The sequence below is a fragment of the Coregonus clupeaformis genome, chromosome 32 (genome assembly GCF_020615455.1).
Source record: "Coregonus clupeaformis isolate EN_2021a chromosome 32, ASM2061545v1, whole genome shotgun sequence".
Lineage (NCBI taxonomy): Eukaryota > Metazoa > Chordata > Actinopteri > Salmoniformes > Salmonidae > Coregonus > Coregonus clupeaformis.
Window position 1 is genome coordinate 142,993 of NC_059223.1, and position 17,879 is coordinate 160,871.

Genomic DNA, 17,879 nt, shown 5'->3' on the forward strand with positions numbered 1-17,879 from the left:
CTACTATACACTTCCTGACAAAGCTCTAACCATAACAGTACGTCCTACTGTACACTTCCTGACAAAGCTCTAACCATAACAGTACATGTCCTACTATACACTTCCTGACAAAGCTCTAACCATAACAGTACATGTCCTACTTTACACTTCCTGACAAAGCTCTAACCATAACAGTACGTCCTACTATACACTTCCTGACAAAGCTCTAACCATAACAGTACATGTCCTACTATACACTTCCTGACAAAGCTCTAACCATAACAGTACGTCCTACTATACACTTCCTGACAAAGCTCTAACCATAACAGTACGTCCTACTATACACTTCCTGACAAAGCTCTAACCATAACAGTACATGTCCTACTATACACTTCCTGACAAAGCTCTAACCATAACAGTACGTCCTACTATACACTTCCTGACAAAGCTCTAACCATAACAGTACATGTCCTACTATACACTTCCTGACAAAGCTCTAACCATAACAGTACGTCCTACTATACACTTCCTGACAAAGCTCTAACCATAACAGTACGTCCTACTATACACTTCCTGACAAAGCTCTAACCATAACAGTACATGTCCTACTATACACTTCCTGACAAAGCTCTAACCATAACAGTACGTCCTACTATACACTTCCTGACAAAGCTCTAACCATAACAGTACGTCCTACTATACACTTCCTGACAAAGCTCTAACCATAACAGTACATGTCCTACTATACACTTCCTGACAAAGCTCTAACCATAACAGTACATGTCCTACTATACACTTCCTGACAAAGCTCTAACCATAACAGTACGTCCTACTATACACTTCCTGACAAAGCTCTAACCATAACAGTACGTCCTACTATACACTTCCTGACAAAGCTCTAACCATAACAGTACATGTCCTACTATACACTTCCTGACAAAGCTCTAACCATAACAGTACATGTCCTACTATACACTTCCTGACAAAGCTCTAACCATAACAGTACAGTGGGGAGAACAAGTATTTGATACACTGCCGATTTTGCAGGTTTTCCTACTTACAAAGCATGTAGAGGTCTGTAATTTTTATCATAGGTACACTTCAACTGTGAGAGACGGAATCTAAAACAAAAATCCAGAAAATCACATTGTATGATTTTTAAGTAATTCATTTGCATTTTATTGCATGACATAAGTATTTGATCACCTACCAACCAGTAAGAGTTCCGGCTCTCACAGACCTGTTCGTTTTTCTTTAAGAAGCCCTCCTGTTCCCCACTCATTACCTGTATTAACTGCACCTGTTTGAACTCGTTACCTGTATAAAAGACACCTGTCCACACACTCAATCAAACAGACTCCAACCTCTCCACAATGGCCAAGACCAGAGAGCTGTGTAAGGACATCAGGGATAAAATTGTAGACCTGCACAAGGCTGGGATGGGCTACAGGACAATAGGCAAGCAGCTTGGTGAGAAGGCAACAACTGTTGGCGCAATTATTAGAAAATGGAAGAAGTTCAAGATGACGGTCAATCAACCTCGGTCTGGGGCTCCATACAAGATCTCACCTCGTGGGGCATCAATGATCATGAGGAAGGTGAGGGATCAGCCCAGAACTACACGGCAGGACCTGGTCAATGACCTGAAGAGAGCTGGGACCACAGTCTCAAAGAAAACCATTAGTTACACACTACGCCGTCATGGATTAAAATCCTGCAGCGCACGCAAGGTCCCCCTGCTCAAACCAGCGCATGTCCAAGCCCGTCTGAAGTTTGCCAATGACCATCTGGATGATCCAGAGGAGGGATGGGAGAAGTTCATGTGGTCTGATGAGACAAAATAGTGTTTGGAGGAAGAAGAAGGATGAGTACAACCCCAAGAACACCATCCCAACCGTGAAGCATGGAGGTGGAAACATCATTCTTTGGGGATGCTTTTCTGCAAAGGGGACAGGATGACTGCACCGTATTGAGGGGAGGATGGATGGGGCCATGTATCGCGAGATCTTGGCCAACAACCTCCTTCCCTCAGTAAGAGCATTGAAGATGGGTCTTCCAGCATGACAACGACCCGAATCACACAGCCAGGGCAACTAAGGAGTGGCTCCGTAAGAAGCATCTCAAGGTCCTGGAGTGGCCTAGCCAGTCTCCAGACCTGAACCCAATAGAACATCTTTGGAGGGAGCTGAAAGTCCCGAAACCTGAAGGATCTGGAGAAGGTCTGTATGGAGGAGTGGGCCAAAATCCCTGCTGCAGTGTGTGCAAACCTGGTCAAGACCTACAGGAAACGTATGATCTCTGTAATTGCAAACAAAGGTTTCTGTACCAAATATGAAGTTCTGCTTTTCTGATGTATCAAATACTTATGTCATGCAATAAAATGCAAATGAATTACTTAAAAATCATACAATGTGATTTTCTGGATTTTTGTTTTAGATTCCGTCTCTCACAGTTGAAGTGTACCTATGATAAAAATGACAGACCTCTACATGCTTTAGACAAAGCTCTAACCATAACAGTACGTCCTACTATACACTTCCTGACAAAGCTCTAACCATAACAGTACGTCCTACTATACACTTCCTGACAAAGCTCCAACTACAGTAGCTTTGACATTTGTGAACTGTCCATTCCAGCCATGTAAGGAAATAACACCTTCCATGTACCCCAATCCATAGACTTGTACATCAATTATGAGACAGTATAATACGTCTGTTGGCTGTAGAAAACTATGGGGGCCTACTGGTCAGTGTGACAGACAAATAGACATGTACAGTAACCATATTATACTGTCTGTCCACTTTCATAGTCCATGTGTAGCGAGACATGTCTGCATGTCCTAAGTATATTTTACCATACATACACTTATGTGCTGTCTGTGGTCCTCCGATCTCTGCATAGTACTGGTGTTCTCCATCTGACTCGGGTGGTTCAACCCTGAGCTGACCACTGGACTGCACTGAACAGGACAACTGCCATGCTGATGTCCAGACACAAACTCACCAAAGGGATAAGTTTAGACATAAAAGAGCCTATGATAAAGATAATTCATGAGTTTACAGAGATGTGTACCAACTCTTATTACATCCATGTATAGAGTGGGTGCCTGTTAAACAATGTGATTTAGTTTTAAAGCCTTACTCTTTTAGGTAGATATGAGCCACGTAACAATTCCCACCAAGTTGGTTAACCTTATTGGCGTGATGCGTAGGATGTTTACCTTTCGCTTCCCTGTCCCTCCGTTCTCTACACTGGTGTCAAAAGTGGGATGGTGGCCGTGAGGCCATCGGAACGCCTGGCAGTACGTGTGAGGGGGCTAATGTGGTCGAAGCACGGGACAGTGTAGCGATCCTCACCAATATGAGCCAACTTGCATTTACCACCAAATGGGTTAACCCTATCCGCATGATGCCATTCACGCCAGCGACACAAGGTTCGCTTCCAAGTGCCTCTGTACGCTACAATATCAAACCATGTGACATTACTTAAATATAACCATCAAGCTTCATGTCAGACTACAGTCCAGATGATGTATGCAGTGCAATATAATTAAGTCGTGTTTCGTTGAAACGAATACTTCTTAAATAACAAATGATTTATGGTTATAAGCCTACAAATACTTGTCTGAACTGGCTTCAAGACATGCTTTGGTAAATTACTCCCTGATAAAATAAAGGTTAAATAAAATATAAATGAAATGGAATCGTCACTGTACTTTCACCAGCTCTAAGACAGGGGAGTAGGATATAGGCAGTCACGAGAATGTCACACATTTGAAACCAATTGTATCCTATTTTCTAAAAATAAAGATAATTGATTATAAATGACTGCTCGAGACCAGCTGACGCAGTGTGCGTATCCTGTAACGCCTGCGCACTTGAGCACTTTCAAACAGCACCATCAACAGACGGAGGCACAAGCTGGCGTTTTGTTTACCTCCAAAAGAAGATCAAATTATCGCAACATGTCGGGATTTCACGAGAACCCCTTTGTAGATGCAGTGGAGGTCAATCCTTTCCAGGTGAGCAATTTATTTAGACCTAACTGCAAGCTCTGACTTGCGTTTTCCTTATGTGCCATTCTTCTAAACGCTGTAAAAGATATGCCGCAACAGAAACCTGTTTGTTTGGTTGCTGGGTTGGGCCTGGGTCTACTTCCTCGTTCAGATGAGAGAACGTAGCATGATTGACAATGTTGTGTGCCAGTCATTTTAGTAAATATATTTGGTAGGCCAATAAGGACACGTGTAATGTGTCCTATTAGCCTTTACCTAAGCAGGTTGCTAGGTCCCATTGACTTGTACAGGCCCCGTAGACTTGTATAGGCCCATAGATGGCTGGCTATCAACAACTTGTCCTTTTAGCCCCTCAATTAAAATTACTACTGGGAGCAAATTGTTTTAATATACTATTATCTTCCATTTATTGGCCTACACTTGTAAGAAGGTCAGAACGAATTTCCTACCAATAAAGATTGTTATGCGCCCGTAACAAATGCACCTGTCAAAATTACCTGTTCACTAGTGCAGCAACTCTGCCAACAAAGATAGCCCCCCTGCTATTCTCACTATTGTAGTTCTAGCCTAATGGACTATCCCCAATAGGTTTGCGTGGGATTTTATACCTGAAAGAACCAACTATCAGTCAAATAACCTGAGGGAAGTTGTTATTTCGTGTCTTTACTGTAAGAAAATATATTGTTGTCTCTGTAATACAGGATGCCTCAGTCACACAAATCACCAGCGGTGGGATTGAAACCGTTGAGGAATTCAACCCGTTCTCAGCCAGTGCTATGGTAAGATGAGCCAGGGGAAGTGGTGTAAACATGCTTTAAAGTACTACTTAAGTAGTTTTTGGGGGTATCTGTACTTTACTATTTATATTTTAGACAACTTTTACTTTTACTCCATTACATTCCTAAAGAAAATAAATGTACTTTTTACTCCATACTTTTCCCCTGACACCCAAAAGTAGTCGTTACATTTCGAATGCTTAGCAGGACAGGAAAATTGTCAAATTCACACACTTAACAAGAGAACATCCATGGTCATCCCTACTGCCTCTGGTCTGGCAGACTCACTAAACACATGCTTTGTTTGTAAATTATGTTGGAGTGTGCCCCTTTGGCTATCTGTAAATAAACAAGACAATCGTGCCGTCTGGTTTGCTTAATATAAGTATATTTTAGCAATTCCATTTACTTTTGATACTTAAGTACATTTCAAACCAAATACTTTTAGACTTTTACTCAAGTAGTATTTTGCTGGGTGACTTTCACTTTTACTTGAGTCATTTTCTATTAAGGTATCTTTTACTTTTACTCAAGTACGACAATTGGGTACTTTTTCCACCACTGGCCAGGAGGATATGACATGTATTCATTCAATGCATATTAATTTAATGTTGGCACAGTGACGTAATCATCTTCCTGAAAAGAAGCAAATACATCTGACAAACATCCAGAGGAAATATGTTGTTAAAGAATGCTGATTTGGGAGCGTCTTATGATGTGCTTGAGGCTCAATTTAATTTCAGACAAGAATTAAACGTGTGTGTGTGTTTCAGGGCACCCACACTGGGACCACCATCCCCATCTCTGCTGCCTCCTCCCAACCAGCTGTCCTACAGGCTTCTGCTGTGGAGCCCACCCCACAAGTGAGTGACAGAAACATGAATGAGGAGGAGGGAGGTTGGCAGCGTGGTACACGGACAATTTTAAACACAACAAGAACATCCTTTTTACTCTAGATATTGCTCAAAGATGAGTACAACACACTCTCGAATTCGCTGAACTCCTGAGTTGTTTGTGATGACTTTAAGTGGCTAAGAGAGGCTACATGTAGGCAAATCAATACCACATGATGATTATTTTAAATTGAAATAGACTGGTTAGCTGACAACGTCACGAAACGATGTGCGCGCTTCATTTGGGCAGAAGTCAGTGTGTTGTTGTGATTCTGGATGGCCAGTTAGCTAGCAATAATGACAAGAAACTGCCATGTGGGGAATCGTAAGTGGCTCGTTTCAGCTCGTTTCATCTTGTTCTTGATACCATGTCTTGAGGTGTTTTGACTGATTTCATGTCAATGCGAATAAGGCTAAAATTCGCTAGCTAGCTAACCAACAACTGAAACAATGTATTTGAGAGACAACAAGTGCTCATTGCGCAAATGTATTTATGTTTTCAATAAATATTGGAGACAAAATATAGTTTCCATGTTGTCAACAGTCGAAGCCAACACCGTCTGTTTTGCCCCATAGTTGTGCACGCCTCGGTTTTGTTGCTAAACAACCAACCCATCTATGAATTGATCTGAATCAGCACATTGAAACAAAGGTCAGAGATAACTGGAGAAGCATCCTTACCTGGTCATACTATTCAACGTTTTTTGCAAGGGCCCTGGTTTTGGTCCTACTTTACCTTAAGTGGACAAAGTAGTATTTACATAGTACTGTGTAATGACAGTGTAGTTTAGGTACACATTGTTCCAATTCTTCACTTGCATCATTTCCAAGTTACCTCACAATACAGAGATAAACTAATTGTTTTAGGGTTATGGGAGGTTTAGTTTGTTTAACCAAATGCATATGAAGACTCCACCGTGTAATAAACACATTGCAAGAGTTGTCAATATGGGTATAAATGATCTCTGCAAATGGGCAGTGTTATTGTGAAGGAACTTCTTCTTTTTAAATCTAATGCCAATGAATTATACCCATCAACTTGATGCATTGCAACCATTTTGTGCCAGAACACTCCATCTTGGTTCAAGATGGTTTGTAACACAGCTCTTTCTCATTGTCCACCAGGCGACTGCGGCTGCTGCCCAGGCTAACCTGCTCAGGCAACAGGAGGAGCTGGAGAAGAAAGCTGCTGAACTGGATCGGAAAGAGCAGGAGCTCCAGAACAGGCCTGGAGGCCCCATTAGTAAGTTACAGATTATGTCACTTGATTATGTTCAATTGAAATCTGTCTTGACCAAATGATTAATACAATAGTTGGTTAAACTGCCTTTAAATGGACTCCCTACTGTAGTGTTTTATCTTTCTAAGTTACCTTGTACTTGTATTGCTTTGTCTGATTATGTACCTATGTAACTCTTCATGGCAGTAAACAAGTACGACTCTTTATTTGACAGCGAAAGAAAACAACTGGCCGCCACTCCCCAAGTTTTGCCCCATAAAGCCTTGCTTCTACCAGGACTTCAACGAAGACATCCCTGAAGAGTACCAGAAGATCTGCAAGAGGATGTACTACCTTTGGATGTGTACGTACACCTCGCATCTTAAAGCTGCAATATGTAACATTTGGGGCAAACCACCAAATTCACATAGAAATGTGAGTTATAGATCTGTCACTCATTCAAGCAAGTCTAAGAAGTGGTAGATCTGTTCTTTGTGTTCTATTTCTATGGTTTAGTTTTTGCGTCTTTTACTTTCAGTTTTGTACACCAGCTTCAAACAGCTGAAAAAACAATATTTTTGGTTATGGAAAATATATTTCACAGCGATTTAGATGGGACAATGATTCTCTACACTATACTTGTTTTGTCACAAAGACTGAAATGAGGCGAGCTATTACAATTTTTGCAACCAGGGATTGGCGGAGCGATTTCTCCATATTGCATCTTTTAATTGAGTAAGACTTTGTTCACGTTTTTTATGATATTGCATGCTTGTCAGTGACAACATTCAACAAACCCAAAGTACTAGTCATAAGAGATTTGTCCCCAAGCTCCTCTCCAACACGGCACCAGTTTCTTCTAGTCTCACATTCATTTTGTTTTGCCTCTCCAGTTCACAGTGTCACTCTCTTCCTGAACTTTCTGGCCTGCCTGGCCTACTTCACGGCCGATCAAAACGCGGGGGTGGACTTTGGCCTGTCCATCCTCTGGTTCATCCTCTTCACCCCGGTCTCTTTCATCTGTTGGTACAGGCCAGTGTACAAAGCCTTCAGGCAAGTTCTTTGCTCAAATATTGTTCTACTTTTCTTTGAATAAAAGTGTTTGTATAAGTAACGTCCCTCGTGACGACAAAGGAGTTGCTAAAGTCAAAACAGACTGGAACCTCGGCTACTTAACACTGTAGAATGTCTTAATGTCTTAACTGCATTGTTGGTTTAGGGCTTGTAAGTAAGCATTTCACTGTAAGGTCTACACCTGTTGTATTCGGTGCATGTGACAAATACAATTTGACTTGAATTGATTTGAATTCCACATGACCTAAGTCGTTTTCTTGTGAAGTCCAAATGATATTTGCGGGTGATTTTGTTAACCCTTTGTCCTTGTTTCTTTCTGCAGGTCGGACAGTTCCTTCAGTTTCTTCTTCTTCTTCTTTGTTTTCTTCTTCCAAGTGTCTGTCTACGTGATCCAGTGTGTGGGGATCCCCAAGTGGGGGAACAGGTCAGTGGAACAACATGATACACTAGTGGGGATCCCCAAGTGGGGGAACAGGTCAGTGGAACAACATGATACACTAGTGGGGATCCCCAAGTGGGGGAACAGGTCAGTGGAACAACATGATACACTAGTGGGGATCCCCAAGTGGGGGAACAGGTCAGTGGAACAACATGATACACTAGATAGCACCTCAGGGATTCTTCTTCGTGTGAGTGAGAGAGATAAAGTGTTTGATGTGTATGTATTTGCGCACACAAGTACAGGTGTGTGTGTGTGTAATATGTACTGTGTGTTTGGGTGGGTGTAGGTCTCCCTTCACATCTTTGTGGGTGGGTGTGTGAGTGTGTACGTGTGTGTGTGCATTCGGTCCTGCATCTTCTCTCTTGCCATCTCTTTGACAGATCTCCTGCTGGCTAAACTGATGGTGTGCTCTTTGTCCTGGGGGCTACTTTGTAAGTGTGTGGCACTCTGCTCAGCTCTCTTACCTTTTTCACACTATCGTGTTGAACCAAACCAAATTGTGTTGGTGCAGCTATTTTATTTTCACATTGTTATTTTCAACACGATTCCAGTAACCAGGCCAGCTCAGTCCAGCTTGGTTTGGTTTGGCTTAGTAGTGTGAAAAGCCCTTCTGGCTCCTCAAACCTTTTGGTCTTTCTTCTTTTAGTATGCTTCACTGTCCCGTGTCGTCCTCAGTTATCATTCTCATCAACTTTGCCTGTCTGTTGGTCATCGTGTGGGTTTGTGAGTGTTTGATACATTTTTTTCTGTCGACAAAGGGTTTTGTATGCCTCATTGATGTTGTGGGGCTATGGATTTTTTTTTCTGAAGCTGTAAATGAGGTGTTATTTGTCTTGTTTTCCAGTGGATGGATCTCGTCCATCACCATGATAAGAAGCAACGTGGCTGTAGCTGTGATCATGATGGTCGTTGCCGGCTGCTTCACTGTGAACGCTGTCCTCGCCATCATCCTACTCAAAATGGTAAAGTCAACTGTCCTTTTGGCTGTCTCAATCCTTCAAAACCGATTCAAACTTTATTGCAAAGTGTTGAGGTCATTATGGATAATACATCCACCCACCAAGGTCAATGCAGCCTGAAAAGGTTCAGAAGGCAAATAAATTCCCTTCAATAATCCCCTATTTATTGACCCTTGACCCTATTTATTGACCCCTGCCTTCTCCCCTTTCTCAGGTTCACTCCAAGTACCGTCGGACGGGGGCCAACTTCGCCAAGGCCCAGCAGGAGTTCTCTTCGGGGGTCCTCACCAACCAGACCTTTCAGAGCGCCGCGGCCAGCGCCGCCTCTTCAGCCGCCCAGGGGGCCTTTCAAGGACGCTAGGGATCCTAAAGCCACAGGGCCAGGTTCTTCCTAACCTCCCTAGCCACCTCTCACTCACTCCAAGCCCCATTTTGTCCCATTGCCCCAGTGTCTCTGCAGAGGCAACAGAAATGGCTGACAAGGCAGAAACAAGACTGGTATACAGGCACATTACAATGTTCCACTATATCATGAACATTCTCTAACCACAGCCATTGGTACATAAACCCAAACCCAATTCAACCTTTAGCCCCACCCTCTACCTCCTTGGCAAATGAGTAGATCTGAAAGGATTGGATATGTGTATTCAACGTGGTGGAAACTCCACTTAGCTGATCAGAGGGTAAAATGGAGCTATTACTATGTTGATTAAACTTATCCAAATGTCTAGGTGGTAGGCGGGTTGGATTGGGGTGCCTAGGTGGTAGGAGGGTTGGATTGGGGTGTCTAGGTTGTAGGGGGCTAGGGTTGGTTTGGGATTGGGTTGCCTAGGTGGTAGGGGGGTTGGGTTGGTTTGGGATTGGGCACCAGAGTTCGGCAAAGTGTCCTCCATGTTGGTACCAAACATTCCATGACAATAAGGTGAATTTTCATTCTAAGTGGAATGCGACACGTTAAGAAAGCGAATGCGTAATCTGTCTTGCTCGTCTCCTGTAGCTTTGAATGCAGTATGTTACTAGCGAATAAGGAATGCTCTCCCTAGAATAATTTACGATGTCATTTTAATCCTCAATAGAATGAAGTAGTTTGGTACCAGCATGGTGCTTATCATCATAAAAACACAATCTCAAATTGAGTTTTTTAAAAATGTATTTTCTATTCAGTATATCCATTTCTCTGTTCAACAGTCCCATACTCTAGTCTTTACCATGATAGGTCCTCTTCCCCCTTCCTCTACTGCCCCTATCCAGACACTCCGGTCCTCTTCCCCCTTCCTCTACTGCCCCTATCCAGACACTCAGGTCCTCTTCCCCCTTCCTCTACTGCCCCTATCCAGACACTCCGGTCCTCTTCCCCCTTCCTCTACTGCCCCTATCCAGACACTCAGCTCCTCTTCCCCCTTCCTCTACTGCCCCTATCCAGACACTCAGCTCCTCTTCCCCCCTTCCTCTACTGCCCCTATCCAGACACTCCGGTCCTCTTCCCCCTTCCTCTACTGCCCCTATCCAGACACTCAGCTCCTCTTCCCCCTTCCTCTACTGCCCCTATCCAGACACTCAGCTCCTCTTCCCCCTTCCTCTACTGCCCCTATCCAGACACTCAGCTCCTCTTCCCCCTTCCTCTACTGCCCCTATCCAGACACTCAGCTCCTCTTCCCCTTCCTCTACTGCCCCTATCCAGACACTCAGCTCCTCTTCCCCCTTCCTCTACTGCCCCTATCCAGACACTCAGCTCCTCTTCCCCCTTCCTCTACTGCCCCTATCCAGACACTCAGCTCCTCTTCTCAGGCCATACTGTTCCTTTAACTCTAGTCGCCGAGAGCCACTAGTTAGTGCAGGGTGCCGTTCTGTCCTAACACTAACACACACGTTTCAAATACTCACCTTATGGTCTTCGGTCTCCACCTTTTGATGATTTGAATCCGGTGTGTTGGTGCTGGGCTGGAACAACGCCTGCGTATCAAGTGGCTGTCCAAGAATGAAGTTGGAGACCCTTGTATTAAAAGGGTTTGGGTACAAAAACGGTACTGAAGTGGGCATCTGAGGTAAAAACACTGAAATGTCAAAATGTCTACTGAAGGAATTACATGTATGAAGTTTATTTTGTGAAGTTTCCATTGAGGTTGTTTATGTTTATTTTTGCTCTGATAATATATTGAAGGGATGAATGGTTTTATTTTCCTTTAGATGTTTTTGTGATTTTCATATTTTACTCTTCTTCAATCCCTCAGTAGGGTTGGACTTGCTGAAGTATGATATTAAGGCAACTGCTGTGTTTTTGTAGATAAGATAATGAAGATATTGGGTGATGGTTTAACTAAATGGGAATTACTGTATACCCACCCCCTGTATCCCTCCTACTGTACTTTAAAGGAACTGTCCAATGAAAATCTAACTTTTAAAAGTTCATATTCTGTTAACTCATACCCAAATAATGTTGTTGACTCATCCTATACTCATATTTGTGGCAAAAGCATAAATTGGAGACAAAACGGTTTAAAAAATGCTTGTTACTTCCTCAGAGGAGGATGAGCTGGCCAATCAGTGGTCTGGAGGAGGATGAGCTGGCCAATCAGTAGTCTAGTCGCAGTAATATTTTTAATGACCGGTATACGCCCACACCATTCCAACATAGAAAAGCTGCTTTTTATCATATTTATTTATTTTTAAATTGGAAGGAAAACTATTTGTCATATTGTGAATAATTATAGGTCATATTTCATAGAAATCTTTAAACACCGGACAGTTACTTTAATGAACATAGAACCACTACATTTTGGAGTTGGTGGCTTTGGTATTATGAGGTCAGGACAGGTGGGATCTTTTCTTACAGATCAGACAAAGGACTCTAGTTAGTCTTAAGTTGACACTTAATTCTTCTTTCTTTATGAATGAGATCTAGACCACTCAATGTGGGTACTGTGGCATGTTCATAGAAATTGCTGGAAGATTGAATGTATTTAGTGCTAGAATGAACATGTGAATGTAACATAGGTACCGCAATGTGAGAATGAGTGAGTGAATGGTGGAATGAGCTGACAGGACAAAAAAATGAATGCATGATTGACTAATTACATGAAGATCTAAATGTATTAATGAATAGTTAGTTATTGATTGGGGATATGTGCCTGAAGTAAAGTTCTGTACAATAACCCTAAAGATTGCAGTATACCAAGTCACGACTTCTAATACAGCAACGATCAAAAACAGATTTACATTCTTGGTTTTAGTTGTTGGGTAGTAGTCACCACACCAGGCATTTTTTTTAAATGTACGGTTACTCTACACTTTTTCTGAAATGTCACAATATGCTCTCTACTGGACATTGGTCTTGCTACACTACCACTGTTTGTTCCTGATATGTCAACTCTCAGATGTTATGTAGCTGACACTGGTTTACTGGGATTTCTTTTTGAGCCTAAAACTCACTGAGACCAGACACTTTTTTTTTTTTTTTTTTTTTTTACATGACTTTAAATGAGCCTCACCTTCTGCCTGTTAACTACCATGATGATGGTCTGAATGTGTGTTTTGAATGTTCTGAATGTGTGTTTTGAATGTTCTGAATGTGTGTTTTGAATGTTCTGAATGTGTGTTTTGAATGTTCTGAATATGTGTTCTGAATGTTCTGAATGTGTGTTCTGAATATGTGTTCTGAATATGTGTTTTGAATGTTCTGAATATGTGTTCTGAATGTTCTGAATGTGTGTTCTGAATGTTTGTCCAGATACTTATGTATTGTTCTATTGGGTACTGTATTGTAACTGGGTGTTATCTAGCAAAGGGGTGTCCAGCCCTTCTTCTGGAGAGCTACTGGGTGTACAGGCTTTTGCTTTAGCCCTGCTCTAACACCTGATTCAGCTACTCAACTGCTCATCAGGGCCTTGCATGATTAGCTGATAGCAGACAATAGGCCGCTGATCAGTAGAATCAAGTAGGGATGGAATGAAAGCCTGCACAGTGCACACCTAGTAGCTCTCCAGGATGGCTGGCCTCCTGGAGGTCAAGGGTCAAATCTGTTTGTCACTGTACATATGTCTGAGGGATTTTTAAGATGTATCTCTGAAGTAATTTATAGATTTATTGTTACTGCTATTATTTAATAAATGGATGCATTTCTTTGCTCTCTTGAATGTCAAAGGATCTGGATTTTTTTAATGTATAACTACAAAAAAGGCACATGCCCAGGCTTTCCGTCCGCCTGTGGGGCGTTCAACTGCTGTCGGAACTAGGAAAGTCGTTGTAGAAAGATGCTACCCGACTTTGCCACTTGGAAAGTATCAGAATCAACCAATAGGAAGCTCTACGCAAATAACTTAAGTTAATTTGAACTCTGAGTCGGCGGTTCCTAGTTTCCGACTTGTCATGAATGTGCCAACGGGACTACATGTCGTAGTAGGGGGACGATGTATCCCCGCCTTGCTCTCTTGCGCGATTTGGGGACGCTTGGCTCCTGATTGAACCATTTGTATCTTAGGGGTTATACAGCAGCATGCAGCCCCGCTTCTATCATGCAGCATTACTACCACCTATTGTACTTAAACTAGCTAATCCATCAACAGTCACATTTAGTCAGTGCACAGAAAATAACTTATCTATAGAATTAATAATACGAGTTATGTGGCTATCTGACAGCACAACGCAGGGAAAAAAATAACACTGTTGCCAATTACACTGACATTACAGTCTTGGTGGAAACAACAAAAACTAGCAGTTTAATGTAAACTAACGTAACAGTATTAAGACCATTTTTTTAAAGCAAACATAACCAAGAGTTCAAAAGTTGTGCAGGTTATAACCAAAAATATTAACGTGATTCAAGCGTTGCAATAGGAAAAACGTAGTCCCATATAATTTTTGCATTCAAACAGGTTGATTATAACAGTCAGGAGGAACGTTTGGACTGATCTAGAAAAGCTATTTTCTACTGCCGTTTCATGCCAGCATGATAGCTGTACTGTTCGTTTATGGTTGACCTCGGTACTTAGCCGTTGGCATTAGCAACAAGTTCAAAGTACGTGAATGCATGCAACTCGATGCACTGAGTTTACAAGTCATATTTCCGAACACTCCGAGAGGTCGAGAACATGGCATTACATCCAACAAAGCTGTGGCCTCCAGGGACACAATGCTTTATGGGTGATGCAGTCCCTCTTCACAAATCAGTCTGTTTCCTGTGACCTCACTTCTACTGTGTCTGGTGAAGTCTGTTCTGGTAAAGATCCAGGTCAATCATCCCATGGTGTGGAGTTTAAAGACAACCAGTATCTCCCTCTAGTATGGCAAGCAGGAAATCTGTTAAAGAAATAAGTAGCAAAACTAAAGAGTTGATCACAGTGACAAACATGTTCCAACAAAAACTGGAATAATTAGTTATACTTGTCAATAACCTACAATCTATTGTCTGTTCAATGTTAACACAGAAGTTAGAGATATTTACAGTATGTGCTTGAGGTTAATCTACCTGGTTATATGACTCTCTGCTCCTGTCACCCAAAGGGTGTATGAAATATATTCTGTTACAAAATGATGAGCTCACCTTATCTTGACTGAGAAGACTCCTTCTCTAGTGGACACGCCTCTGCTCCTGACATACTGTAGATGGCGTCTTTCTCCACCACTAGATGAGGAATTACAGTAATATAAGCAGGGATGAAAAGGTCAAAACAAGTATTTCATCAATTATTTGACTAATCTGTGACTAAAAAGATTGACAACAACAAACCATTAGGGCTTTGAGGTTTTCACTTGAGAAGAGTTGAAACAGTTCAGTCCAACATAGAGAAGGGACAATAACACCATGCAGATTTAGCGACACTGCTGCTGGAAAGACATTAGCATCACCTGTGAAAACCTGTGTATGATGTTATCAGAACAAGCAATTACAATTAGCCTACATTAATTACAAGTTGAAGTTGACGTCATTGGAACTTCACTCTGAATAGGACATGAAGACATTCAATTTACATCCTAGATGACTGTATACATTTAAATGAATTTGATTACCATTATTAGCTACAATAACTAACAGTACACAGATGGGTCATGCACACACTGCATTACCTTCATACATTTGGATCCAGTGAAACTCATCCTGTTGCCTGTGTCCAAGGAACACTGGAATGCCAATGGCACAACCTTTTCAAGAATATCTTCTTTTTTACTTTCAAATCATGGATTAAAGCAGTGTACTTCCTTAGTTGAAAAATTGATGAATATAGTCTTGATGAAAACTTGATAACTTACTGATCCCCCCCCAACAAGAACATGAAAAGATAAAACAGCCTGTCCCAAAAAAGGCTGACAAGCAAACAAAAAAGATATACATATAAAAGTCCAGTAATAATCAATAATAAAATAAAACAATAACTGGTCCCCTTTTAAATCACTTTGTTCTTTTGCCGTTTTCAGTCTTCAGGTTTCAAAGTCAGGACCAGGCAAGTGAACAGGAGGCCATGGGAAAGCAAAGACTGTTCAGACTAAGCCTCTGTATTAAAGGAACGGCACGACTAAGATCAACTGTGAGGTAGCATACTAGTATAAAGAAGGTGAAGGTAAAAAACAAACTCTCCGCCACGCTGATCCTCAACACTGGGGCCCCACAGGGGTGTGTGCTCAGCCCCCTCCTGTACTCCCTGTTCACCCATGACTGCTGGACTCTGACATTGCTGTTTCTGATGTCTTAATTTCCCTCTGTTATTTATATATATATTGTTATTATTGTATTGTTATTATTGTATTGCAAGATATTGCTGCATTGTTCAAAAACATGGACATGTCAATGTTATTGGAATGCTTTGGAAATAGCCTAAAGTTCAAAGTTCAACACAACTGATCCTACTCATTATGCTATAGTGTAACTAAGGGCCCGATTCAATCAAATCCACTTTAGCCGACATCCGCATAGCTGACGTTTTGACGGTCTGAGGTGGAACTGTGTTAGAGCTGTAAAATCCACAAGCAGCTCCTGGCGCTATACCTAAAGAGGACGTTGCCATTGGCTGCACAGAGTCACATTAAGAGAACTCCAATGCAGCCTTGTTTATAAGTTTGAATGCTGGAATGTGAGATGTAATCTACACCTCGATTAGGCTCATAGAAATCCTCATTATTTTGTTTCATGATTTTCAATTTGAGCGACATTATTTCCATATAGCACTTTCTCATTCTAAACTTCTAACGTGAGTGGCACGGGTGTGGCTTCGTGACAATGATCAAGTGCAGCTGCTCGACGACGCAGTTATACCTCCTACACCGTCAAAACATCAGCTACGCGGGTGTCAATGCTTGATCTGATTGAACCTTGGCACCTGTGTCACAAGCACCTACTGCCATAACAAAAACATTTTAGCTACATGAATTAGGGTAATACCACTGTACTCGTCCTAGTTCAGATGACTTAAATAGTCAATAACCATTCAAATATTGCTTCGCCGTATCGTTCAATCATCATTCTGAATACAAAGGCTATAAGGTGGTAGACCAAAAAGACACCCGTTTTTAACTGGGCTGTCAAGGCAATTGTATAACCCAAATATATCAGTCATTAAAATGTTTGTCCAGTTTAGGTTCCACTGCTGCAGTTTCATTGGTGAACAGAAAGTGACTAATACACAGTTATGGGCCTACACTGTCTTACAACGTAGAAAACGATTAAACTTGCCATTGTGCTTTCTGCCACACCACACCACTCTCCCAGGGAAAACTAACTTTGGACTGGCGGGAACTGTACCTTGTCCTTTGAATGCCTTTCTATTTTCCCTGCAGTTGTGGCAGTTAGGTTACGGATGTCCTCTTGGAGTTCAAGACATCTCAATATTTATTTATACTTCTAGAACAAACCTAGAAAACAGGAGTTGGAGCTGCTGAATATCTGTTAATCAAAAGAGACACTTTTCTTCTCTTCTTTTTACAGTTTTATGGCAGATTACACCTATTGGTGTATTGCTGCCACCTACTGTACGAGGTATTGAAACAAAACAAAAATGATATATTCCATATTCTGAGATAATACAAAATACAATTCAGTCACATTCAAATCACTTCCCTACACAGGCTCAGGTGCTGCCGATGCCGGAGCATTCATCAACAGGATTCCTTGCAATGCCTCTGCAGAACAGTTCTCGAGTCACCAAAAAACGCTCAGCCTCACTCACAATATGCCCATTTTCTCCAATTTCCTCTCCATTTGCGCTGTGCAGTTGATGACCAAAGTAATAAACGCCTTTACAAAGTCCACCTTCTTAACATATCAGGATCCCTCTGTTGACAAGGAACATCATCTTGTGCCTCTACTCCTACTACCATTATTTCTTCAACTTCACTCCTTTCATCCACTCTTCTCACCGCCTCCAGATAGAGACATTCTGGACAGCCCTTATTCTTGCCAGCCCCATCTCCTTCACCCTAACAGGACACTTCAGAAATTCGGGTGCATGTTCACCACCACAATTGCAGCATTTAGGCTCAGCTGGAAATCTCATACAACCCAAATACATGTGTGAAGGGAGAGACTCTTCATC

General features: G+C 41.8%; 1 protein-coding gene and 1 long non-coding RNA gene across 2 annotated transcripts; one reads left to right on the forward strand and one right to left on the reverse strand.

The window, feature by feature from the left end:
* The first annotated feature begins 3,851 nt into the window (after positions 1-3,851).
* LOC121548153 (secretory carrier-associated membrane protein 2) lies at positions 3,852-11,951 on the forward strand. The gene is made up of 9 exons (XM_041859487.2): positions 3,852-4,000; positions 4,696-4,773; positions 5,544-5,633; positions 6,789-6,906; positions 7,118-7,246; positions 7,776-7,935; positions 8,279-8,380; positions 9,243-9,360; positions 9,572-11,951. Exons 1-9 carry the CDS (start codon positions 3,944-3,946, stop codon positions 9,716-9,718), a joined length of 999 nt encoding a protein of 332 aa, XP_041715421.1. The 5' UTR covers positions 3,852-3,943; the 3' UTR covers positions 9,719-11,951.
* A 2,098-nt stretch (positions 11,952-14,049) lies between these two features.
* LOC121548152 lies at positions 14,050-17,238 on the reverse strand. The gene is made up of 4 exons (XR_005996621.2): positions 15,421-17,238; positions 15,083-15,211; positions 14,897-14,977; positions 14,050-14,652 (listed from the first exon to the last, which is right to left on the reverse strand). It is a non-coding gene; the product is annotated as an uncharacterized LOC121548152 (long non-coding RNA).
* Positions 17,239-17,879: the final 641 nt, after the last annotated feature.

Coding starts and splice junctions, on each gene's coding strand:
- LOC121548153 (XM_041859487.2), top strand. CDS start 3,944: ATGTCGGGATTTCACGAGAACCCCTTTGTAGATGCAGTGGAGGTCAAT. Junction 4,001..4,695: donor TGGAGGTCAATCCTTTCCAG/GTGAGCAATTTA, acceptor TCTGTAATACAG/GATGCCTCAGTCACACAAAT. Junction 7,936..8,278: donor CCAGTGTACAAAGCCTTCAG/GCAAGTTCTTTG, acceptor TTCTTTCTGCAG/GTCGGACAGTTCCTTCAGTT.